The sequence below is a fragment of the Mobula hypostoma genome, chromosome 9, assembly GCF_963921235.1.
Source record: "Mobula hypostoma chromosome 9, sMobHyp1.1, whole genome shotgun sequence".
NCBI classification, from domain to species: Eukaryota; Metazoa; Chordata; class Chondrichthyes; order Myliobatiformes; family Myliobatidae; genus Mobula; species Mobula hypostoma.
Window position 1 is genome coordinate 150,033,175 of NC_086105.1, and position 26,192 is coordinate 150,059,366.

Sequence of the window (26,192 nt, forward strand, 5' to 3'; positions counted from 1 at the left end):
CCCCACATTACTGGAGGCCAGGCATCAGCGTCTGTGCCTGTGGGATACCATCAAAAACTGGAGTAACATTCATAAAATACTGGAGGAACTCAGCAAGTCAGACGACATCCGTGGAGGGGAATAAACAGTTGATGTACAGGCCAAGACCTTTCATCAGGACTAACCAGTCCCTCTCGGCCCAAAATGTCAACTATTTATTCCTCTCCATAGATGCTGCCTGACTTGCTGAGTTCCTCCAGCATTAGTGGGTGTTGCTCTGGAGCAGGAGTTGGCCATTTGGCTGGGTGAGCCTGCTCCAGCATTCAGTATGATCATGGCTGGACTCAATTCCACCTACCTGCCTTCTCCCCAGAACCTGTAATTCCCCACTATGTAAAAATCCACTGAAGTGTGTCTCAACTATCTACTATTAGCTTTATTTGTCATATGTACATCGAAACGTACAGTGAAATGTCTCCTTTTCATCCACAACCAACACAGTCCGAGGATGTGCTGGGCATCCCGCAAGAGTCGCCGATTTGCTTCAGGTGCTGATGTAGCACGCCTACAATTTACTAACCCTAACCTGTAGCTTTGGACTGTGGGAGGAAACCAGGGCATCTGGTGGAAACCCATGTGGTCACAGGAAGAATGTACAAACTTCCTACAGTCAACAGCAGGACTTGAATGCCAATGAGCGATCGCTGGAATTGCGCTAACTGTCGAGCCTACTCCACCTTTCAATACAGTCATGGCTCATCTACCTGCCTTTCCTCCATAATCCAGAATTTCCTGGCTATGAAGCAGCATCTACTGCTTTCCTGGCAGAGAATCCCACAAATTCACTACTCCAGGAAAAGCAGTTTCTCTTCGTCTCTGACCGAAATCTTTTCCCCCGAATCTTGAGGCCCTGTCCCCTAGGCATGACAGCCCAGCCAGACTCCTGGATTTTCTGGAATTCTGGGTTCAATGTGTCTCCATTCTCTTCTCCAGGTTCACCCAGACAATGAGGATTGGACCTGCTTTGAACAGTCTGCATCGCTGGACATTAAGTCGTTCTTTGGCTTTGAGAGCACAGTGGAGAAGATTGCAATGAGACAATACACAGCCAATGTCAAGAGGGTAGGGAGTCCAATTTATAGTGGGGTTTGGGGTCAGGGGATCAGTGATGGGGGAAGAAATCTGACACCAACCCTGCACTTGATTGGGTCTTCCTCTTTGAAGGAAAGAGACCTGGATTTAACACTGTATTGGAAGGGCTCTTTTTCTTTGAATGAAGGGAACCTACATTCATGTCTGGTAGCTGGTGGAGATCTCCCCACACTGGGAGTGAGTTTGGGGTTTGGTGCCTGGTGGGGATTTCCCTGACACATGCTGATTGATATTGATACACTCTGATTGACACATGCTGATTGATATTGATACACTCTGATTGACACACGTCGATTGATATTGACACACTCTGATTGACACACGTCGATTGATATTGATACACTCTGATTGACACACGTCGATTGATATTGATACACTCTGATTAACACATGCCAATTGATATTGACACACTCTGATTGACACACGCTGATTGATATTGATACACTCTGATTGACACACGTCGATTGATATTGATACACTCTGATTGACACACATCAATTGATATTGACTCATGCTGATTGATACATGCCGATTGATATTGATACACTCTGATTGACACACATCAATTGATATTGATGCACGCTGATTGACACATGCCGAATGATGCACGCTATCCCTTGGTTAGGTTGCTCTCCAGCTATTGGTCTGACCTCTTGCCCAGTGTGAGCTGCCATCCCTCAGTAACGGATTCTGCTGTTTCAGGGTAAAGAGGTTATCGAGCACTACCTAATGGAACTGACAGCACAGGGAACTCGACACATCCCTCGCTGGACTCCTCCTGTGTCGGCCCCTGCCGCTGACGTGGTGCCAGTGTCCAGTCATCCTGCACCAGTGTCCTTGACACCTCTCGGAACGGAGCCACCGGACACAGAGGTGGATGGCACACCCGGGGAGGCAGCGGGCAGCCTGTGTGAACCCACAGCGTCTGATGGTTAGTGTTTTTCAGCAATCAGCATCACTCTCCTCCCTGTGAGGAGGGCGAGAGATCACACGAGGGGTTGTGTGGGCAGGGATGGAGAAAAGGGGATTGCCAAAGGAGACACCATCCCACGTGACCAGTAGTGGCAGAGCTGTTGATGTTGTCTATGTGAAATTTGGTAAGGCGTTAGACAAGCTCCCTCATGGGAGACTCCTCCAGAATTTCAAAATGCATGGGATCCACGGTGAACTGGCTGCCTGGATTCAGAATTGGCTTGCCCCAGGTGGTAATGGTTGATGGGATTTAATCTGACTGGTCTGTGATTTTTAAAGCATTTTCTCAATTTAGCTTATAAATTTGCCTTCATTTCCGGAAGTGCAGGGTAGCTGGGCGGCTGCGAGCTTTGTCCGTCTGCTCTGCCACGGCTGGTTTGATGTGGGAAGCATCGGCTGTGCCAATGAGATAATTCAAGTTGGAGTTTAATTGTCATTCAACCGTACACGTGAAACAGTGTTTCTCCAGGGCCAAGGGGCAAAGCACAGAACCAACAGTCACACACATAACGAGGCACATATAATTACAGCAGAAAAACATACAGGGACAAAAATAGACATATAAAATCATAATAATAGAGTCCGCATGCCTGAGTGTCAGGGCCTGAAGTTCATGGGTGGAGGAGATGTTGTCCTGGAGCCATGTTTCTGCAGGAAGAGACCGCAGCAGTTCCTCATCTCGCACTAGTTCAGCCACTGATGAACCTCATTCAGCTGGTCTTCCTGGAAGCGAATGTGACACCAGATTTTACCCCTGTGCTTTGCAGCTGACAAGCTTGATACCGACTACATTGAGCGTTACCTGGGCCGTCTGTCTCCGATGCAAGAGAGCTGCCTGATCCAACTGCGCCAGTGGCTGCAAGAGACACACAAAGGCAAGGTAGGTGATGGGTAGAGCAGGGGTGGGTGTACGGCACCCTTGGGGATGACGGATGATTGGAGAATGCAGTCGCAGGAACTTGTCTATAGAGGCTGGCCCAGAAAGCCGAATTAAAATTCTCAGAAAAAGAATCGAGTTTAATATCACTTGTGTATGTCATGAAATTTGTCACTTTGCAGCAGCAGCACATCGCCATACATAATAAAAACTATAACTTACAATAGAAAATAGATATAAAAATTTTAAGTAGCGCACAAAGCAAAAACAATGAGGTAGTAGATGCTGTCCATTCAGAAATCGGATTGTAGATGGGAAGAAACTGTTACTGAAATGTTGAATGTGGGTCTTTAGGCTCCTGTATCACCTCCTTGATAGTAACAATGAGAAAAAGCCATGTCCTGGGTGATGGGGGTCCTTAATGATGGATGTCGTCTTTTTGAGGCATGGCCTGTTGAAGGTGTCCCTCATGCTGGGGCGTTTAGTGCCCATGATGGAGCTGTCTGAGTTTACAGCTTTCTGCTGCTTTTTCTGATCCTGTGCAGTGGCACGTCCACGCCAGACAGCGATGCAACCAGTCAGAATGCTCTCCACAGTACATCTGTGGAAATGTGCAGGTGACTTTGGTGACAAACCAAGTCCAGTGAAATATAGCAGCTGCCATGCTTTCCAGGACAGATACTGACACCCGGGAACTAGGGGTGGATTCAGGAGAATGGGACACTTGTGTCAGGGATGCAGTAAGTCTTGGTCCTACGGTGACACCTAGAGTGTTGGTCCTGTGTATCTGCTGCTGAGTCAGTCTGCATTCTTGCAGGCTGAATTAGTGGTGAGGAAGACAACTGCATTGTTAGCATTCACTTCCAGATGATTGGAATATAAAGCAAGGTTGTAATGCTGAGGCTGTATACGGTCAGATAGCGTGTGGAATATTGTGAACAGCTCTGAGCTCAATGGAAAAGCTGTCCTGGCATTGGAGAGGGTCCAGAGGAGGTTCATGAGAATGATCCCAGCAATGAAAGGGTTAATGTATGAGGAGCGTCTGATAGCTCTGAGTCTGTAGTCACTTGAGTTTAGAAGAATTGGGGGGAGGGGGATCTCATTGAAACCTATCGAATATTGAAAGGCCTGGATAGAATGAATGTGGAGAGGATGTTTCCAGTAGTGGGGGAGTCTAGGACCAGAGGGTGTGGCCTCAGAACAGGAGGAACAGAGACGAGGAGAACTTTCTTTAGCCAGATGGTGGTGAACCTGCGGAATTCATTGCCACAGACAACTATGGAAGCCAAGTCATTGGGTATATTTAGAGCAGAGGTTGATAGGTTCTTGATTAGTCACGCCATCAAAGGTTACGGAGAGGAGGCAGGGGAAGGGGGTTGAGAGGGTTAATAAATCTGTGGAATTTATTGCCACAAATGTCTGTGGAAGGTATATTTAAAGCAGGGGGTGATAGGATAAGGAAGTGGAGGGTGGTTAAGGCAGCATACAGTGTATTGGTCTTTATTAATCAGGGGATTGCGTTCAAGAGCCAGAGGTAATGTTGCAGCTCTATAAAATCCTGGTTAAACCACACGTGGAATATTGTGTTCAGTGCTGGTCACCTCATTATAGTAAGTAGGGTGCAGAGGAGATTTACCAGGAAGCTGCCTGGATTAGAGACCACGCCTTATGAGGACAGGCTGAGCAAGCTGGAGGTTTTCTCTTTGCAGCGAAGGAGGATGTTAGAGTGTACAAGATGATAAGAGGCGTAGGTAGTGTGGACAGCTGGGTACTTTCTCCCAGGCTGTGGAAATACAAGGGGCATAATTTTAAGGTGATTGGAGGAAAGTATGGGGGAGGGGGATATCAGAGGTGGGCTTTTTAAGCAGAGAGTGGTGTGTGCGTGGGAAGCCCTGTCAGGGGTGGTGGTAGAGGCAGATACATTAGGGACATTAAAGAAACTCTTAGACAGATAAACATAAAAGTGGAGGGCTATGTAGGATGGAAGGGTTAGTTTGTTCTTGGAGTCAGCACAACATTGTTGGCTGAATGGCCTGTACTGTTCTATGTCTGTATGTTCTGAACCTCAGTTACCTCTTTCTCTGTGCTTTTGTAGTCTGAGGCGTGGGACTGGAAACCAGAGAAGGTAATGTTTTCCTCTGTGTGTGTGTGTGTGTGTGTGTGTGTGTGTGTGTGTGTATGCTTCATGTCCAGGTATGTTAGTTCAAGCGTTGTTCCGAGAACAATGAAAACAGCTCGTTCTGACGTCCAGAACCACACCCTAAGGTGCTGACACAACCTGTTAAACTGTATCTCGAACTTGACTGTGTCACTAACTTTACCTCATTCATTCTAGTTCAATTTCACTGTCACCTGACTCTATGTTTATAGAATCAAACGAACAACGTTTCTCTGGACCACAGTGCACCCACATAGCATCACACACATAGCCCACAAACCAAAACTTTACCACAGGTAAGTTAATAAAACATAACTGAAGATGCAAGTAGTGCACAGCACAGGTAAAGAGTGAACTCCCATTAGCTGAGAAGGCAAGCAGGCAGGAATTGGCACTGTGTAACAGGCCCCATTCCCCTTTGTATCATTCACTGGCTACTGAGAGGTTGGAACCATCGCCCCCGGACACACAGACGCTGCTCTCAATCCTTACACGGACATTGACGTGCAGACTGCTCCCCTTAGTTGTAAGATTCATCCAAAACGCCCGTGTGTTGGTCCAAGAGATCTGCGTGTGCTTGCTGTGTTCCCTCGGACCTCACAAACCACCCCCTGATGACAGGACAGGAAGTTTCTGACCAACATGGTAGTGCAGCAGTTAGTGTCACTCTTTACAGCGCCCGGGATGACCAATCGCAGTTCAATTCCCGCTGCGGCCTGTAAAGAGTTTGTTACGTTCTTCCCGTGACTGCGAGGGATTCATCTGGTGCTCCAGCTTCCTTGCACAGTCCAGAGACTAACGGGTTAGGGTCAGTGAGCTGTGGGCATGCTATGTTGGTCCTGAAGCATGGCGACACTGCGGACTGCCCCAGCACCGTCCTGGGCAGCCTGCGGTGTTGGTCATTGATGCAAACAATGCATTTCACTGTCTGTTTCAACATGTTGATGTATATGTGACAAATAAAGCTAATCTTTAACCTTTAAAACCCGACACACACCAACAGCAAATTGAGCCATGAGTCTGCAGTGAACATCGGGGCACAGCAGCTTCGAGTCTTGTGTTCCTGCAGAAGGTGGCCCCGTGTGACTGTAAATATCTGCTGTGTGTCTTTATCTTTAGAGATATGGTACAATTACAGGCACCTGCCCACAAGTTGCCCAGTTACACCCATGTGACCATGAACCTACCAACCGTACGTCTTTGGACTGTGGGAGGAAACCAGAGCACCCGGAGGAAACCCAGGTGGTCAAGGGGAACACGTACAAACTCCTTACAGACAGCAGTGGGAATTGAACCCGGATCACCGGCTCTGTGATGGTGTTATGCTAACTGCTACAGTACCATGCCGCCCACCTGTCAAAATTACAATATTGCAGTCACTGGAAATCTGAAATGAAACACACTTGGCTGGCAAGACTGCAGGACGTTCCTGCTATCTGAGGTTGCACTGACACCTTCACCTTCATCCCAGCCTCACTCGTGCTCCGACTTTTCCAACAAGGCTCAGTGAAAGCTTTGGATAGCACTTCACCTTCTCACTGGCCTTATCACAGCCTTCCAGATTCAACATCTTCTGATGCCCAGCTGTCCCAGCCTCTTAATTCATATTTCCTCTGCTCAGTTTAAATCTCCCCTTGCTGCTAATTTTGGCTTTGCACATTCCTAACCCTCCATTTGCTGCCTCCCCCACCACTAACTTGTACCATGGCAACTCTGTCACCTCTCTTCCGCCCGACAACAGATCCTCGATAAAACTCTCTCCTCCCTTCCTCTGCAGTACCACTAATGTTTCCACTGACTACGCCTCTCCTTCCACAGAAGCTGCCTTACTGGCTGAGTATTTCCTTTGTGCCCAACCCACCTATGTTACCTTTCACCTCTCATCTGTCAGTTTATGACTATCCCCTCTCCCCACCCTTTTATAGTTTCCACTCCTGAGGAAGGGTCTCGGCCTGAAACATCGTCTGTTCATGTCCCTCCATGGACGCTGCCTGACCTGCTGAGTTCCTCCAGCAGTTTGTGTGCTGAAGACTTAATGATGAAGATTCACCTGCACATTAAAATATTGAAATATTTGGACGTACAGTGTTGTCTTTTCCAACAACAACCCACATGATCTGAGGATTGTGCTGGGGACAGCCCGCAAGTGTCAACATAGCACACCAACAATTTACTAATCCTGATCCACACATTCTGGAATGCATGAGGAAACCAAAGCGATCACGGAGTGACCATACAAGCTCCTTACAGACCGCGGCAGCACTGAACCCTGGTCACTGGTCGCTGGGTAGGAAAGTGTTACACTCTGCTTGGTACTTGCAGCATTTCCTGCTTTTATTTATAATTTATTTAGTGTTATAGTGAGGAACAGGCCCTTCGAGCCCAGCAATTTAACACCAGACAGTTTATGATGACCTACTAACCAGTACACCTTTGGACTGTGGGAGGAAACGAGAGTACCCAGAGGAAACCCACACGCAGACGGGAAGGAACACACAAACTTGCTTTCAGAGAGCACTGGAATTGAACTCTGAACTCTGAACTCCAACGCCTTGAGCTGTAATAGTGTTACACTAATCGTTATGCTTCCATTGCGTCCCCAAGTTTTCCTGACGTGACTGCAGAGTGTTTGAGCACGGCTTTGGTGAGGGGTGTGCTAGCATTGTGTCCAAGTGTGAACACGGAGGGCGAGTCTTTGTCACTGTTGTATTTTGTAGATTCCCAAGGATCAGCACATTCTGCGTTTCCTGAGGTCACGGGACTTTAACCTGGAGAGGACGCATGAGATCCTGTGTCAGTCCCTCACGTGGCGTAAGCAAAACCAGGTGGACCACATCCTTGAGATATGGCGGCCTCCCCCAGTCCTGCAGGACTACTATGCAGGGGGGTGGCACTATCACGACCGAGGTAAACTCGGGGTGGCCGACTCTGGAGAAGGGACGGGACGGTGGGGGGAGAGGGAAGGGAAATGCGGAGGGGAGAAGAAGGGGAGAAGGGAGGGGCAGGGAGGAGAATGGGAGTGGGGGGTGGAAGTAGGGTAGCCAACTGTCCCGAGTTAGCCGGGACATCCTGTATATTGGGCTAAGTTGGTTTGTCCCATAGGGACTGCCCTTGTCCTGTATTTCCCCCGCCAAGGTAGAGCGTTCCTATGAAACCGTTCGCAAGCCGAAATGGCAGAAAGCGAAGAAGCATTTACTATTAATTTATATGGGATAATTTTTTGAGCATTCCCAGACCCAAAAAATAACCCACCAAATCATACCAAATAACACATAAAACCTAATATAACACTAACATATAATAAAAGTAGGAATGATATGATAAATACACAGCCAAATAAAGTAGAAATAATGTATGTACAGTGTAGTTTCATTTAACAGAATCGGGAGATAAAGCTGAAACCAATTTGTAGAGAAAAAAAAATCGGCAGGTACACGCATGCGCACGTCACGTGTGCGCACTCATGTGCCCGCGCAAGGCTTCATGGTCATGGTAGTCTTTCTTGGGGTAAACAAAGTGTCCCGTTAGTTAGTCCTGACGAAGGGTCTCGGCCCGAAACGTCGACTGCGCCTCTTCCTATAGATGCTGCCTGGCCTGCTGTGTTCACCAGCAACTTTGATGTGTGTTGCCCGTATTTGACTGCTGCTTTTGTCCCTTATTTGGGAGTGAGGAAGTTGGCAACCCGAGGTGGTGGGGGTGGAGAAGGCAGAGGGAGAGGGGAGGGGTGGGTCATTGAGGGCTGAGAGAGGGCGATCCCACCTGACTAACCACCCGCCACCCTCCCTCCCCTGTCCGAGACAGACGGCCGGCCGCTCTACATCCTGCGTCTGGGACAGATGGACACCAAGGGGCTACTGAAAGCTCTCGGGGAGGAGGCCATTCTGCGGCACGTGAGTAACCCAGGGGCTGGGGATGCTGATAGGCCCGAGCGTTTGTCAGAGGGGAGTTAAGGGCGGACTGTCCGCTGACCTTCTGGGGCGAGGGGGAATGCTCAGCTCTGGCTACCCCTGGTGTCCATGGGCACGGCAGGCGATAAGTTGCACCCTGATCGGGTGGGAAAATTGTACTGTCGTTGTTGTATTGCACATGGGACAGTGCAGACGTTTTGGCCCACAATGTTATACCAACCCCTAAACCAACTTTAAACTGAATCAAATCCTTCCCTCCCACATCGCACGCCATTTTTCTGTCATTTATGTACTGATCAAAGAGTGTCTTAAATGTCTCTAATGTCCCTGTCTGTACCATCACCTCTTGCAGGGATTTCCACACCCCCACCACTCCCTGTGTAAAACCCAACTCTGACACCCCCACCAGTCCCTGTGTAAAACCCAACTCTGACACCCCCACCACTCACTGTGTAAAACCCAACTCTGACACCCCCACCACTCCCCGTGTAAAACCCAACTCTGACACCCCCACCACTCCCCGTGTAAAACCCAACTCTGACACCCCCACCACTCCCCGTGTAAAACCCAACTCTGACACCCCCACCACTCCCCGTGTAAAACCCAACTCTGACAACACCCACCACTCCCCGTGTAAAACCCAACTCTGACACCCCCACCACTCCCCGTGTAAAACCCAACTCTGACACCCCCACCACTCCCCGTGTAAAACCCAACTCTGACACCCCCACCACTCCCCGTGTAAAACCCAACTCTGACACCCCCACCACTCCCCGTGTAAAACCCAACTCTGACACCTCCACCACTCCCCGTGTAAAACCCAACTCTGACACCCCCACCACTCCCCGTGTAAAACCCAACTCTGACACCCCCACCACTCCCCGTGTAAAACCCAACTCTGACACCCCCACCACTCCCCGTGTAAAACCCAACTCTGACACCCCCACCACTTCCCGTGTAAAACCCAACTCTGACACCCCCACCACTCCCCGTGTAAAACCGAACTCTGACACCTCCACCACTCCCCGTGTAAAACCCAACTCTGACACCCCCACCAGTCCCTGTGTAAAACCCAACTCTGACACCCCCACCACTCACTGTGTAAAACCCAACTCTGACACCCCCACCACTCCCTGTGTAAAACCCAACTCTGACACCCCCATCACTCCCTGTGTAAAACCCAACTCTGACACCCCCACCACTCCCCGTGTAAAACCCAACTCTGACACACCCACCACTCCCCGTGTAAAACCCAACTCTGACACCCCCACCACTCCCCGTGTAAAACCCAACTCTGACAACACCCACCACTCCCCGTGTAAAACCCAACTCTGACACCCCCACCACTCCCCGTGTAAAACCCAACTCTGACACACCCACCACTCCCCGTGTAAAACCGAACTCTGACACCCCCACCACTCCCCGTGTAAAACCCAACTCTGACACACCCACCACTCCCCGTGTAAAACCCAACTCTGACACCCCCACCACTCCCCGTGTAAAACCCAACTCTGACACCCCCACCACTCCCCGTGTAAAACCCAACTCTGACACCCCCACCACTCCCCGTGTAAAACCCAACTCTGACACACCCACCACTCCCCGTGTAAAACCCAACTCTGACACACCCACCACTCCCCGTGTAAAACCCAACTCTGACACCCCCACCACTCCCCGTGTAAAACCCAACTCTGACACACCCACCACTCACTGTGTAAAACCCAACTCTGACACACCCACCACTCACTGTGTAAAACCCAACTCTGACACCCCCACCACTCCCCGTGTAAAACCCAACTCTGACACCCCCACCACTCCCCGTGTAAAACCCAACTCTGACACCCCCACCACTCCCCGTGTAAAACCCAGCTCTGACACCCCCACCACTCCCCGTGTAAAACCCAACTCTGACACCCCCACCACTCCCCGTGTAAAACCCAACTCTGACACCCCCACCACTCCCCGTGTAAAACCCAACTCTGACACACCCACCACTCCCCGTGTAAAACCCAACTCTGACACCCCCACCGCTCCCCGTGTAAAACCCAACTCTGACACCCCCACCGCTCCCCGTGTAAAACCCAACTCTGACACACCCACCACTCCCTGTGTAAAACCCAACTCTGACACCCCCACCACTCCCTGTGTAAAACCCAACTCTGACACACCCACCACTCACTGTGTAAAACCCAACTCTGACACCCCCACCACTCCCCGTGTAAAACCCAACTCTGACACCCCCACCACTCCCCGTGTAAAACCCAACTCTGACAACACCCACCACTCCCCGTGTAAAACCCAACTCTGACACCCCCACCGCTCCCCGTGTAAAACCCAACTCTGACACCCCCACCACTCCCCATGTAAAACCCAACTCTGACACACCCACCACTCCCCGTGTAAAACCCAACTCTGACACCCCCACCACTCCCCGTGTAAAACCCAACTCTGACACCCCCACCACTCCCCGTGTAAAACCCAACTCTGACACCCCCACCACTCCCCGTGTAAAACCGAACGCTGACACCTCCACCACTCCCCGTGTAAAACCCAACTCTGACACCCCCACCAGTCCCTGTGTAAAACCCAACTCTGACACCCCCACCACTCACTGTGTAAAACCCAACTCTGACACCCCCACCACTCCCTGTGTAAAACCCAACTCTGACACCCCCATCACTCCCTGTGTAAAACCCAACTCTGACACCCCCACCACTCCCCGTGTAAAACCCAACTCTGACACACCCACCACTCCCCGTGTAAAACCCAACTCTGACACCCCCACCACTCCCCGTGTAAAACCCAACTCTGACAACACCCACCACTCCCCGTGTAAAACCCAACTCTGACACACCCACCACTCCCCGTGTAAAACCCAACTCTGACACCCCCACCACTCCCCGTGTAAAACCCAACTCTGACACCCCCACCACTCCCCGTGTAAAACCCAACTCTGACACACCCACCACTCCCCGTGTAAAACCCAACTCTGACACCCCCACCACTCCCCGTGTAAAACCCAACTCTGACACCCCCACCACTCCCCGTGTAAAACCCAACTCTGACACCCCCACCACTCCCCGTGTAAAACCCAACTCTGACACCCCCACCACTCCCCGTGTAAAACCCAACTTTGACACCCCCACCACTCCCCGTGTAAAACCCAACTCTGACACCCCCACCACTCCCCGTGTAAAACCCAACTCTGACACCCCCACCACTCACTGTGTAAAACCCAACTCTGACACCCCCAGCACTCCCCGTGTAAAACCCAACTCTGACACACCCACCACTCCCCGTGTAAAACCCAACTCTGACACCCCCACCACTCCCTGTGTAAAACCCAACTCTGACACCCCCACCACTCCCTGTGTAAAACCCAACTCTGACACACCCATCACTCCCTGTGTAAAACCCAACTCTGACACCCCCACCACTCCCCGTGTAAAACCGAACTCTGACACCTCCACCACTCCCCGTGTAAAACCCAACTCTGACACCCCCACCACTCCCCGTGTAAAACCCAACTCTGACACCCCCACCACTCACTGTGTAAAACCCAACTCTGACACCTCCACCACTCCCCGTGTAAAACCCAACTCTGACACCCCCACCACTCCCCGTGTAAAACCCAACTCTGACACCCCCACCGCTCCCCGTGTAAAACCGAACTCTGACACCTCCACCACTCCCCGTGTAAAACCCAACTCTGACACCCCCACCACTCCCCGTGTAAAACCCAACTCTGACACCCCCACCACTCCCCGTGTAAAACCCAACTCTGACACACCCACCACTCCCCGTGTAAAACCCAACTCTGACACACCCACCACTCCCCGTGTAAAACCCAACTCTGACACACCCACCACTCCCCGTGTAAAACCCAACTCTGACACCCCCACCAGTCCCTGTGTAAAACCCAACTCTGACACACCCACCACCTTTTACTTTCTTCCAATCACCATAAATGAATGTCCTATGATGTTAGCCACTTCCGCCCTGAGAAAAGTCTCTGGTTCTGCACTCGATCTGTGCCTCTTATCATCTTGTACACCTCCATCAATTGACCTCTCACTCTCCTTCGCTCTAAAGGGAAAAGCCCTGGCGTGCTTAACCTCTGAATGTGGGACCTGCTCTCTCGTCTGGGTAGCGTCTGGTAGTTATAACTGTATTTGTTGTAGTGAAATAAACTCAGTTGTGTTCCCTGTGTGTGCTCACTCGTGCAGTTTGTTCGGCCTGAACAGACCGGGTAATGGCCGAGAGGCACCCTCTCACTGAGACCCCTGTCTGTCTCTCCAGGTGCTGTCCATCAACGAGGACGGCCAGCGGAGGTGTGAGGACAACACCAGAGTCTTCGGGCGTCCCATCACGTCAGTAAAGTCCTCAAGGCCTTGTATTTCCCGCCTGACTCCCTTTCTCCTTCCCTGGCTCGGTAACCCAGCCTCCCACTGGGATGTGAATCCAGGGGCAAGGGCAGGAAGGAGGGGGATGTGAGAGTGGAGGGGGTATGCAAAGCAATCGTTATGTGGGACAGGGAGGGGAGGGACAGAGGACTGTCCCGGACAAAATGGACAGGTGGGAAAGCCAAAGGATTGAGGTGTGGGTGCAAGGCGGTGGCTGAGGCGGAGGATGGAGGATTGTTGGGGATTGAAGAGTAGATTGCTGGGTGGGTGCAGGGGATGATGGATGATCTGTGCCAGCACCCGTGGGTGACTGCAGTATCCGATTCTCGCCAGTTCCTGGACGTGTCTGGTGGACATGGAGGGGTTGAACATGAGGCACCTATGGCGGCCGGGAGTGAAAACGCTGCTCAGGATCATCGAGGTGGTGGAGGCAAATTACCCCGAGACCCTCGGGCGTTTGCTCATCCTCCGAGCCCCCCGAGTCTTCCCTGTGCTGTGGACATTGGTGAGTTCCAACCGGCGTGGTCCTGCCCCTCCCCTCTCGCTGCGTTCACACCAACCGGCGTGGTCCTGCCCCTCCCCTCCTGCTGCGTCCACACCAACTGGCGTGGTCCTGCCCCTCCTGCTGTGTTCACACCAACCGGCGTGGTCCTGCCCCTCCCCTCCCGCTGCGTCCACACCAACCGGCGTGGTTCTGCCCCTCCCCTCCTGCTGCGTCCACACCAACCGGCGTGGTCCTGCCCCTCCTGCTGCGTCCACACCAACTGGCGTGGTCCTGCCCCTCCTGCTGTGTTCACACCTACCGGTGTGGTCCTGCCCCTCCCCTCCTGCTGCGTCCACACCAACTGGCGTGGTCCTGCCCCTCCTGCTGTGTTCACACCTACCGGTGTGGTCCTGCCCCTCCTGCTGCGTCCACACCAACCGGTGTGGTCCTGCCCCTCCCCTCCCGCTGCGTCCACACCGTCAAAGTGTGAAGTAGATTTATTATTTTCTCTTTAAATCTTTTTATTATTATTATATTATTCAAAAATAACATGAGTACATCGAAGTAAACAACAGTTACAATGTCTCAAGGAAAAAAAACATTATTTTAACGACTGAAAAATTTGGTGATAATAAAGAAAACAAAAAAAAACCCTACTAAGCAGAAAAAGTGGGGGGAGAAAACCCCATTAGATGTACAACCCCAGAGCCATGCGTCATACAAAGAGCTTCTAAAGATAAACATCAAACCGCCAGCAAGCAAAAAAAACCCAAACATTTACAATTAGATCATGGAGGAAATCTATCAATTAACTCAAATGATAATAACGAGCAAATGAACCCCCATCTTTTCTCAAAATCAAATATAGGTTCAAATATTCGATTTCTAATTTTTTCCAAACTAAGACATAGCAACGCTTGAGCGAACCATTGTGACAAAGTGGCAGCTGATGTATCCTTCCACTTCAACAAAATGGCCCTCCTGGCTATCAATGTAACAAATGCAATAACACGTTGGTCAGACAAAGAGATACCACGGATATTTTGAGGAATTATCCCAAAAAGCACAGTTAATTTGTTAGGTTGTAAATTAATTTTAAGTGCTTTAGAAATTGCCGAGAAAACTGACTTCCAGAACTGTTCCAGTATAGAACAAGACCAAAACATGTGTGTCAGTGTAGCTGTCTCAGTTTTACATCTATCGCAATGACTATCAACATTAGGAGTGAAGTAGATTTATTATTGAAGTAGTCTGTATATCACTATATACAATCCCGAGGTTCATTTTAAGACCATAATACATAGGATCAGAATGAGGCCATTTTGGCCCATCTAGTCTGTTCTGCCATTTCATCATGGCTGCTCCATTTTTCCTCTCACCCGAATCTCCTGCCTTCTCCCCATATCCCTTCATGTCCTTACCGATCAAGAATCCATCAATCTCTCCCTTAAATATACGTAAAGACCATCTCCACAGCTGCTTGTGGCAACCAAATTCCACAGATTCACCACTCTCTGGCTAAAGTAATCCCTCCCTATCTCTGTTCTGCAAGGACGTCCCTGTATTCTGAGACTGTGTCCTCTGGTCTTAGACTCTCCCACCAAAGGAAACATCCTCTCTGCATCCACTTTATCAAGGCCTTTCACTATTCCATAGGTTTCAATTAGGTCACCCCCTCGTTCTTCTGAATTCTAGTGAATACAGGCCCAGAGCCATCAAACACTCTTCATTTGACAAGCCATCCTATCCTGGAATCATTTTTATGAACCTCCTTTCAACCCTCTCCAGTTTCAGCACATCCTTTCTAAGACAAGGGGCTCAAAACCATTCACAATACTCCATGAGGCCTCACCTGCACTTTATGAAGCCTCAACATAACATCCTTTTATACTCTAATCCTCTTGAAATGAATACCAACATCACATTTGTCTTCCTCATCACTGACTCAACCTGTAAGTTAACTTAAGTAATCCTTTACAGATACAAAATTCCCTAAAAGTGGCATCACAGGTAGATAGGGTCGTAAAGAGAGCTTTTTGTACGTTGGCCTTTATTAATCAAAGTATTGAGTATAAGAGCTGGAATGTTATGATGAGGTTGTATAAGGCATTGGTGAGGCCGAATCTGGAGTATTGTGTTCAGTTTTGGTCACCAAATTACAGGAAGGATACTTATAAGGTTGAAAGAGTGCAGAGAAGGTTTACAAGGATGTTGCCAGGACTTGAGAAACTCAGTTACAGAGAAAGGTTGAATAGGTTAGGACTTTATTCTCTGGAGCGTAGAAGAATGAGGGGAGATTTGATAGAGGTATATAAAATTATGATGGGTATAGATAGAGTGAATGCAAGCAGGCTTTTTGCACTGAGGCAAGGGGAGAAAAAAACCAGAGGACATGGGTTAAGGGTGAGGGGGGAGAAGTTTAAAGGGAACATTAGGGGGGGCTTCTTCACACAGAGAGTGGTGGGAGTATGGAATGAGCTGCCAGACGAGGTGGTAAATGCGGGTTCTTTTTTAACATTTAAGAATCAATTGGACAGATACATGGATGGGAGGCGTATGGAGGGATATGGTCCGTGTGCAGGTCAGTGGGACTAGGCAGAAAATGGTTCGGCACAGCCAAGAAGGGCCAAAAGGCCTGTTTCTGTGCTGTAGTTTCTATGGTTTCTATGACTCCCAACTTCCTTTTCACCTCAGATTTTTGAATTTTTCTCTCCATTTAGAAAATACTTTACCCTTTTATTTTTTCTACCAAAATGCACGACCATGTACTTAATGGCATTGTATTCCATCTGCCACTTCTTTGCCCGTTCTCCTAATCTAAGTCCTTCTCTACTTCCTCAAAACTACCTACCCCTCCACTTATCTTTGTATCGTCCACAAACTTTGTAACAGAGCCATCAATTCCATTATCCAAATCATTGACATATAATGTCCCAGCTCAAACCTCCAGCCACTAGCCACTGGCAGACTACCACAAAAGGCTTCCTTTATTCCCAGTCTTTGCCTCTTGCCAATCAGCCGCTGCTTGACCCATGCTAGTATCTTTCCTGTAATAAATTTTCTTGCAGGCATTCACAGAAAATACAAGAAAAGAAAGATAAAACCAAATAATAACAAATAAATAAGCAATAAATCGTGACAACATGAGATGAAGAGACCTTGAAAGTGAGTCTATAGGTTGTGGGAAGAGTAGGTGTTGGAGTGAGTGAAATGTCCCCTCTGGTTCAGGAGCCTGATGGTTGAGGGGTAATAACTGTTCCTGAACCTGGTGGTGTGGGTTCTGAGGCTCCTGTACCTCCTGCCTGATGGCAGCATTGAGAAGAGAGCATGTCCTGGGTGTGGGGGTTCTTGATGATGGATGCTGGTTTCCTGTGACAGCGCTCTGTGCAGATGTGCTGAATAGTGAGGAGACATTTACCTGTGTTGGACTCCCACCGCCTGCTGTGTCTGTCCTGCACAGGGAAGCTGTCCTTTGGTCCGAGACTGGAAAAAATGGTCATCAATTTCCCCTTTCTGGTAATTATTCCCCTCCCCTTTTCCTCTTCTTCATTTCCCCATTCTGGCCTCTTACCTCTTCTCTTCACCAGCCTATCACCTCCACTTGGTGCCCCCTCGCCTTCCCTTTCTTCTGTTGTTTCACTCTCCTCCCCTCTCGGATTCCTTCCCTTCCAGCCCTTCACCTTTCCCACCCACCTGGCTTCACCCATCACCTTCTAGCTATCTGCCTTCCCACCCCCCACCTTTTTTTATTCTGGCGTCTCCCCTCTTCCTTTCCAGTCCTGAAGAAGGGTCTTGGCCTGAAATGTCAGCAGTTTATTAATTTCCATTGATTGCCTGACTTGCTGAGGTCCTCCAGCACTCTATGTGTGTTGTTTATCTAGATGGATTTTAAACACTGCTAATGTGCCTGCCTCAACCACTATTTCTGGCAGCTCATTCCAAATACAAACCATTCTTTGTGTGAAGAAGCGGCCTCTGATATTCCTTTTAACTCTCTCACCTCAGTTCTTAAACATTTGTCTTTTTTAGTGCCTATTCCCTGAGAAAAAGACTTTGCTTTCACCCTGTCCATGCCCTTCATGATCTTGTGTACTCTATCGGTTCACCCCTCGTTCTCATAAGTTCCAGTGAATGAAGTCCTGGTTGACACAATCTCACCTTCTCACTCAGGATCCCAAGTCCAGGCGACATCTTTTCTCTGCACTCCTTCCGTTGAATAACATCCGTCCTATGACAAAGTGATCAGAAATGGGTGCAGCGCTTAAAGATTAAAGATGAGCTTTATTTGTCACATGTACAGTGAAATATACAGCGTCATGTGTTGAGGATGTGCTGACAATAGACAATAGGTGCAGGAGTAGGCCATTCAGCCCTTCGAGCCAGCACCGCCATTCACTGTGATCATGGCTGATCATCCACAATCAGTATCCAGTTCCTGCCTTCTCCCCATAACCGTTGATCCCACTATCTTTAAGAGCTCTATCCATCTCTTTCTTGAAAGCATCCAGAGACTTGGCCTCCACAGCCTTCTGGGGCAGAGCATTCCATATATCCACCACTCTCTGGGTGAAAAAGTTTTTCCTCAACTCTGTTTTAAATGGCCTACCCCTTATTCTTAAACTGTGGCCTCTGGTTCTGGACTCACCCATCAGTGGGAACATGCTTCCTGCCTCCAGTGTGTCCAATCCCTTAATAATCTTATACGTTTCAATAAGATCCCCTCTCAGCCTTCTAAATTCCAGAGTATACAAGCCCAGTCGCTCCAATCTTTCGACATATGACAGTCCCGCCATCTCGGGAATTAACCTTGTGAATCTACGCTGCACTCCCTCAATAGCAAGAATGTCCTTCCTCAAATCTGGAGACCAAAACTGCACACAGTACTCCAGGTGTGGTCTCACCAGGGCCCTGTACAGCTGCAGAAGGACCTCTTTGCTCTTATACTCAATTCCCCTTGTTATGAAGGCCAGCATGCCATTAGCTTTCTTCACTGCCTGCTGTACCTGCATGCTCGCTTTCAGTGACTGATGTACAAGAACACCACACTTCTGACCCACTCTAGCTTGCCCACAACTTATTAACACCAACCCGAATGCCATTGGAACGTGGGAGGGAACGGGCAGTTACGAGGAGAATGCGCAGACAGCGGTGGGATTTCAATCCTGATCGCTGGCACGGTAAAGCATTCTGCTAACCACTACGCCACCGTGTGTGGTTGGGAAAGGGTAGAGACAGATCTGTTAAAGTGGGAGCTGGGCGGAAATCTATAAAAATAATGACACGTTGAGGTTTTGGGACAGTTATCAGTGTCCTGGGAGGAGATGAGCAAGTGTGCCGGGTGGATTAGAAGCAGGAACAGTTCCACCTCCCCCAGACACTGGCGCAGCTCCAGGAAAAGGAGATGACACAGGGGGTGGGGTCTGTTGATAGAATCAAATGGCTGAGGTCTGAGTAAATGAGGAAGCGATGCCTTTCTCTTGGCTAAGGGGTCAGGGCTCTGAAACTGTCAGTAGAAAGGCGAGAGGAGGGGTGAGGAGGTGTACATCACACCCAGTGGGTTTGGGTCTGGAACTGGACACGCAGCAACCCCTCTCTACGTGTAGCTGACCCCTGGACGTGTGTGCAGGGCTGTGAGTGTAGTCCATGGGAGTGAGGGTGTGTCAGGGGTCCTAGATCACAGAGCAGGGTTAGGTCAGGGACCTCACAAAATTGCTGAAGATGTATTATTGTTTCGTGAACCGAGATACAGTGAAAATCGTCTTACATACCATCCGTACAGATTGAATTGTTGAGGAAGAACAAGGTAATAAGACAATAACAATGCAGAATAAAGTGTCACAGTTATGAGGAAAGTGTGGTGTAGGCAGACAGAAAGGTGCAGTATAAAAGGAGCTGGATTGTGAGCCGATCACAAACAAGAGAGAATCTGCAGATGCTGGGAATCTGAGCAACACACACAAAATGCTGGAGAAACTCAGCAGGCCAGGCACCATCTATGGAAAAGAGTCCAGTCGATGTTTCGGGCTGAGACCCTTTGGCAGGACTGTGGGGTCCTGACTGTGAGGTCGACAGTCCATCTGATCGTATTAGCCAGCCTGCAGACAGACAGACAGACACTGTGGTTCTCATGGATGCAGAAAGACCACAGGACCGAGGATAGAATTATGCCATTCAGCCCATCGAGTCTGTTCCACCATTCTATGATGGCTGATTTATTATCCTCCTCAACCTAATTCTCCTGCTTTTTCCCCGTAACCTTTGATACCCTTAGTAATCAACAATCTGTCAACTCCCACTTTAAATATGCCCAAAGACTTGGTCCTGGAGAAAGGAGAGGAAGCTCAGCTTTACTCAGTAGTGGAAAACAAATGGGTAAATTGGTTAATTATTGCCACAGTGAGAAGCTGATCTGGCACCCTGTTGATGCAGATCAGATCGTCACACAGCGCACTGAGGTAGAACATCAGAAAGCAGAACAGGCTCTTACAGAGGAGATGCAGTGCAGTGGTGAATGTGCTCTCCAGTGCCCCCATTATCCCACGTCACTCCTGACCCGCACCAACCTGGCCAGCCCTAATGCTGGGTACACCGTGGGATTGTGAAGGATGAGGGCCAGGGCTGGGCTGTGGGCAATGGGAAGCACAGTAGAGCTGCTCAGCCCCACACACTGACCAAGCCTTTGTCTCTCGCTGTCCTCAGGTCAGTCCATTCATCAACGAAAACACCCGGCAGAAGTTCCTAGTCTACAGCGGCAGCAACTTTCAGGGCGCTGGAGGTCTCCTCGATTACATCGAGAGGGATCTCCTTCCCGACTTCCTGGGTGGGGACTGCCTGGTATGACCGGGGAGGGCTGGGGGGAGGGGAAGGGGTGTGGAGTGGGTGGGAGGGGTGGGGTGAGGGGAAGGGGTGTGAGGTGGGTGGGAGGGGTGGAGTGAGGAGAAGGGGGGTGGAGAGGGTGGGGTGGGTGGGGTGAGGGGAAGGGGTGTGGGGTGGGCGGGAGGGGTGGGGCCAGATTTCAGATTCAGATTGGTTTATCACGTGTACATCGAAACCTACAGTGAAATGTGTCGTTTGTGTTAACAACCAACACATCCCAAGGACAGCAGGTCGACAGTGTTCAGCAGATCAACAAGAAAGCAGCTGTCCCACACTCCCACCACTTCACACAAACACACACACACACACACACACACACACACACACACAGGCTGCCCTTCAACCCCAACACAGGGCTGATATTGTGACGTTCAGTGTGGGGTTTTGTTGCATAAAAGTCTTACAAACACCTTAGGACACTGTTATATTATGGTTGTAGTTTTCATTAAGTTATTGTTTTACCCAGTCTCCTCTCTTATCTAAAAAAGGGGGAAGAATTGGGGGCTTGGCAGTTCGAACTCTAACAGGCAGATCGCTGTTGATAATGCACTGAATGTCAGTCTCGCCCAGTGGCCGCAGCTCTCTGATCAGCGGGCAGAATGGAAGTGTCTCTGTCTGCAGCTGTGGCCAGGGCTGGTTCCCTTGTGGAGTTGGTGGCCCACCCGTTACCTCCACAGTGTTTCAGGGTATCTGTACTCTATTCACAGTGCAATATCCCAGAGGGAGGAATGGTCCCCAAATCCTTATACCAGTCCGAGGAAACGCTGGATAACACGGATCACATCCGACTCTGTACAGAAACCATTTACCAGTCTGCCAACATTTTCAAAGGAGCTCCACACGAGGTAAGTTCTCCCAGTCATTCATGGCCTGTGGCCATTTCATGTTAACCCTACAGAATAAACTCTGTTCTGTTTTATTAATAATAAATGTTATTCATAGAATCTGCAGAAATATAACAGTCCACTCATAGGCTACTGTTCACTTTACAAACCTAATTACTTATATAAAAGGAACACACATAAAAATTACTGATGAACGCAGCAGGCCAGGCAGCATCCTGACGAAGGGTCTGGGCCCAAAACATCGACTGTACCTCTTCCTAGAGATGCTGCCTGGCCCGCTGCGTTCACCAGCAACTTTTCTGTGTATTGCTTGAGATTCCAGCATCTGCAGATTTCCACGTGTTTGCACATATAAAATATATCTACATAAACACAAGCAATTCTGCAGATACTGGAAATCCAGAGCAACACACCAAATGCTGGAGATGGGCCTGAAGAAACATCGACTGTTTATTCCCCTCCATGGGTACCACCAGACCTGCAGAGTTCCTCCAGTGTTTTGTGCTTCATGTCTAATGATGCTGATGTTGTGTGACGAATGTTTTCAGTCCCGGTGGGTCCAATGGCCGCAGAGTCCTCAACTCTGCTCCTTTGTGGTGTCTGCGCTGCTCTCCAATTTACGTGGGCTGCCCTTTGAACTGGAGAACCTGCAGGATTTGAGCAGAACAAAGCCACTGACCTGATGACTGCAAAGTTATCAGTGAGGAGATTTAGTTCAATGAGCTCTGACAGCCAATTGGAAATGGTTTATTATCGTCACGCGCACAGACCTTGCCTTTCATGCTGTTCATACTGGTCCACGAATTGCACAGTGCGTTGTTAGAAGATCTGTAAACAGCAGAATAAAGTGTGACGGCTGCAGAGAGAGTAGAGTGCAGTGCAGGCAGACAATAGGTCAAAGTCGAATGTGAGCTCAAGTCGTTCGTATGCTGAGGAACCATTCAATAGTCCGATAACAGTGGGGTCGAGGCTGTCCTTGACCCTGGTGGTCCGTGCTTTTAGGCCTTTGCACCTTCTGCCCGATGGGAGAGGGAAGAGAGGATGTTGGGGGTGAGTGGATCTTTACAAGGGACAAGCTAAAACAGAATGCAGCGTTCCAGTTACAGAGGTAACTAAAAGATGATAAGGAGCCAGATTGTGAGGTCCTTGAGCTTGGTGGTCCGTGCTTTCAGGCTTTTGTACCTTCACACAGTACAGGCTTGCTCCCCACACAGGAAGGTGTGTTACCTCTGGCTCTGGTCCTGCTCTCAGTTCTGTGGCTGGCCTGTTTTGCAGAAGGTGATTGAGATTCTCGAACCCGCATCAGTCATCACCTGGGACTTCGACATACTGAAGGGTGACGTGGTGTTCAACATCTTCCATTCCAAGCGACCGTTGATGGCCCATTGCCGGGACGCGGCTGGCCCAATCAGTGCCTTTGCTGTGGGCAACAACGTGCAGCTGATGGACAGGAGCTGGGTGCTGGGGAAGGACTACAGCTCCGTGGAGTCACCGCTCATCTGCCGCGAGGGAGAGAGCGTCCAGGTCTGTCACACTCAGCTTATTGTGTTTCACTCTGCCTTGACAAGCCACAAACTCTTCACTTGGAATTTGTAGCTGGAGCTCGAATTTGTCCGTTTGTTTATTTATTCATCCATGCACTTATGTAACTATTTATTTATTTATTCACTTACTTATTTAGAGATACAGCATGGAACAGGCCCTTCTGCACAACAATACGTGCTGCCCAGCTGCCCACCTACTTAACCCTAGCTTAATCACAGGACAATTTACAATCGCAAACATGAGAAAATCTGCAGATGCTGGAAATTCAAGCAACACACACAAAATGCTGGTGAACACAGCAGGCCAGGCAGCATCTATAGGAAGAAGTACGGTCGACGTTTCGGTTAGTCCTGACAAAGGGTCTCGACCCGAAACGTCGACTGTACTTCTTCCAATAGATGCTGCCTGGCCTGCTGTGTTCACCAGCATCTTGTGTGTGTTGGTTGGACAATTTACAATGACCGGTTAACCTGCTAACCGGTACATCTTTGGACTCTGGGAGGAAACCAGAGCACCCGGGGGAAACCCACGCTCTCATGGGAAAGCTGTACAAACTTCTTACAGAGTGTTGGAATTGAACGGTGAACTCCGATGCCCCAAGCTGTAATAGTGAATTTTCTGCCTGATGGGAGGGTGAGGAAGAACGACCGTGGTAGGGGGGGTCCTTGATTATTTTGGCTGCTTTACTAAGGCAACAGGAAGTATAGACAGAGTCCATGGAGGGGAGGCTGGTTAGTTACTGTGCTGAGCTGAGCTCTGTTCACAGCTCTCTGCAGTTTCTTGTGGTCATGGGCAGAGCAATAGTCAAACCAGGTGAGAAGCATCTGTAGATTGGGGTCCGGTTTGTCGAGACCCTTCGCTGCAGGCAGGATTTCCTGGTGGCCAACCACTTAAATTCTAATCTCCATTCCCATTTCAGCATCTTGGTCCATGGCATCCTCTTCTGCCAATCTCAGATTGGAGGAGCAACACCCCATATTCTGTTTGGGTAGCCTCCAACTGATGGAATAAACATTGATTTCTCCAACATTTCGTACCTCCTCTCTTCTCCTCACCCGCCTATCACCTCCCCCCGGTATCCTTCCTGCCTCCCATTTCCTTCTCATCAGATTCCTTCTTCTCCAGACCTTTACCTTTTCCACCACTTCCCACACAGCTTCTAACTTCTTTACCATCCACCACCCAGTTGGTTTCATCTATCACCTTCTGGCCTGCCTTCCTTTCCCTCCCCTTCCCTCCCCTGCCTTATTCTGGCATCTTCCCCCTTCCTTTCCAGTCTCAATGAAGGGTCTCAGCCCGAAAAGTCGACGTTTCAAATGTTTAATGTCTTCTGCGGGAGCGATCTTTCAGAATGTCCAGTGTGGACACGTTTGATCTTTATTCCCTTTAGATGGGAAGGGTGTGGAGGGTTGTGGAGGGGTAGGGAGGGGTATGAAGGGCTGTGGTCTAGGTCCAGGTCAATAGGAATAGGCAGATTAATAGTTTGGTATGGACTAGAGGAAATGAAAGGTTTGTTTCCATGCTGTAATGTTCTATGACTCCAAGTGAAAAAACACTTAGGCAGAGTTTCTACAGTAGTTAAAAACAGGTTAAGAAAGTGTGCACTAGGCCTATATTCCCCACACTCTGGGGAATCAAAACTGAAAAATAAGGAGGGTAACAAGAGGATCAAACGGGTGTTTTGCATCAGTCCTCATCTCAGAGGATGCAATTGAGGAAGCATCTCAGAGAAATGGTTGGATGTGCTTTGTTGGAGCTGTGGAAGGCTACTCCCTGGGTAGATGGTAAATTGGTTAATTATTGTCACATGTACCAAGGTACTGTGAAAAGTGTTGTGTAGTATGCATTCCAAACAGATCATTTCATCCCATCCCATCAGTGCATTGAGGTAAACAATAACAGAATGCAGAATAATGTGTTACAGTTACCATAAGATCATAAGATATAGGAGCAGAATTAGGCCATTCGGCCCATCGAGTCTGCTCCACCATTTCACCATGGCTGATCCAATTTTCTTCTCAGTCCCAGTCTCCTGCCTTCTCCCTGTATCTCTTCATGCCCTGACCAATCAAGAAGCTATCAACCTCTTCCTTAAGTATACATAAAGACTTGATCTATAGCTGACCGTGGCAAAGAATTCCACAGATACACCACTCTCTGGCTGAAGAAATTCCTTCTCGTCTCCGGTCTAAAAAGATGTCCCTCAATTCTGAGACTATGTCCTCTGGTCTTAGACTCTCTCACCATAGGAAACATCTCCACATCCACCCAAGGCCTTCCACCATTTCAATGATACGTTCAAGTGAATACTGGCCCAGAACCATCAAACACTCTTCACATGACAAGCCATTCAATCCTGAAAACATTTTTGTGAACTTCCTTTGAACCCTCTCCAGTTTCAGCACATCCTTTCTAAGGGGCCCAAACCTGTTCACAATAGTCCAAGTGAGACCTCACCATTGCTTTATCAACATTACATCCTTGCTTTTATATTCTAGTTCTCTTGAAATGAATGGTAACATCGCATTTGCCTTCCTCAATACAGACTCAACCTGCAAATTAACCTTTAGGGAATTCTGCACAAGGACTCCCAAGTCCTTTTGCGTCTTAGTTTTTTGTATTTTCTCTCCATTTAGAAAGTTGTCAACTCTTTCATTTCTTCTACCAAAATGCATGACCATACACGTCCCAACACCATATTCCAGAAAAAGGAGAAGATGTAGTGCAGATAGACAATAAGGTGCAAGGTCGTAATAACAATAAGTAGTTTATTGATCCAGAGTAGGAAATTATTTAATTACAGCAGCAACATTTAAAAATGCACTTATCAATAATAATAATCATATTAACTATTAATGAAGTACAGAATAATATACACAATAATTTACCACTCTGCAATAATAATGTACAAAATAATAAAACAGAGACTATTGTATTGTGATGAGTATTCATCTGTTGCACAGAGATGAACTGTTGTATATGCTTATTGCATT

At 48.9% G+C, this 26,192-nt stretch overlaps 1 protein-coding gene across 6 annotated transcripts in view; it reads left to right on the forward strand.

Annotated features, from left to right (window-relative positions):
- LOC134352187 (SEC14-like protein 1) overlaps positions 1–26,192 on the forward strand; it is a 147,457-nt gene that overhangs the window by 114,347 nt on the left and 6,918 nt on the right. For 5 of the 6 annotated variants that reach the window (XM_063059463.1, XM_063059464.1, XM_063059465.1 and 2 more), the window contains 10 exons: positions 973–1,101; positions 1,834–2,062; positions 2,871–2,983; positions 7,856–8,045; positions 8,940–9,028; positions 13,346–13,416; positions 13,783–13,954; positions 20,633–20,767; positions 21,517–21,654; positions 22,930–23,178. In XM_063059463.1, coding sequence (XP_062915533.1) covers positions 973–1,101; positions 1,834–2,062; positions 2,871–2,983; positions 7,856–8,045; positions 8,940–9,028; positions 13,346–13,416; positions 13,783–13,954; positions 20,633–20,767; positions 21,517–21,654; positions 22,930–23,178 — 1,515 coding nt within the window. The remainder of the gene's footprint in view (positions 1–972; positions 1,102–1,833; positions 2,063–2,870; positions 2,984–7,855; positions 8,046–8,939; positions 9,029–13,345; positions 13,417–13,782; positions 13,955–20,632; positions 20,768–21,516; positions 21,655–22,929; positions 23,179–26,192) is intronic. The other variant, XM_063059468.1, reaches the window with a different exon arrangement.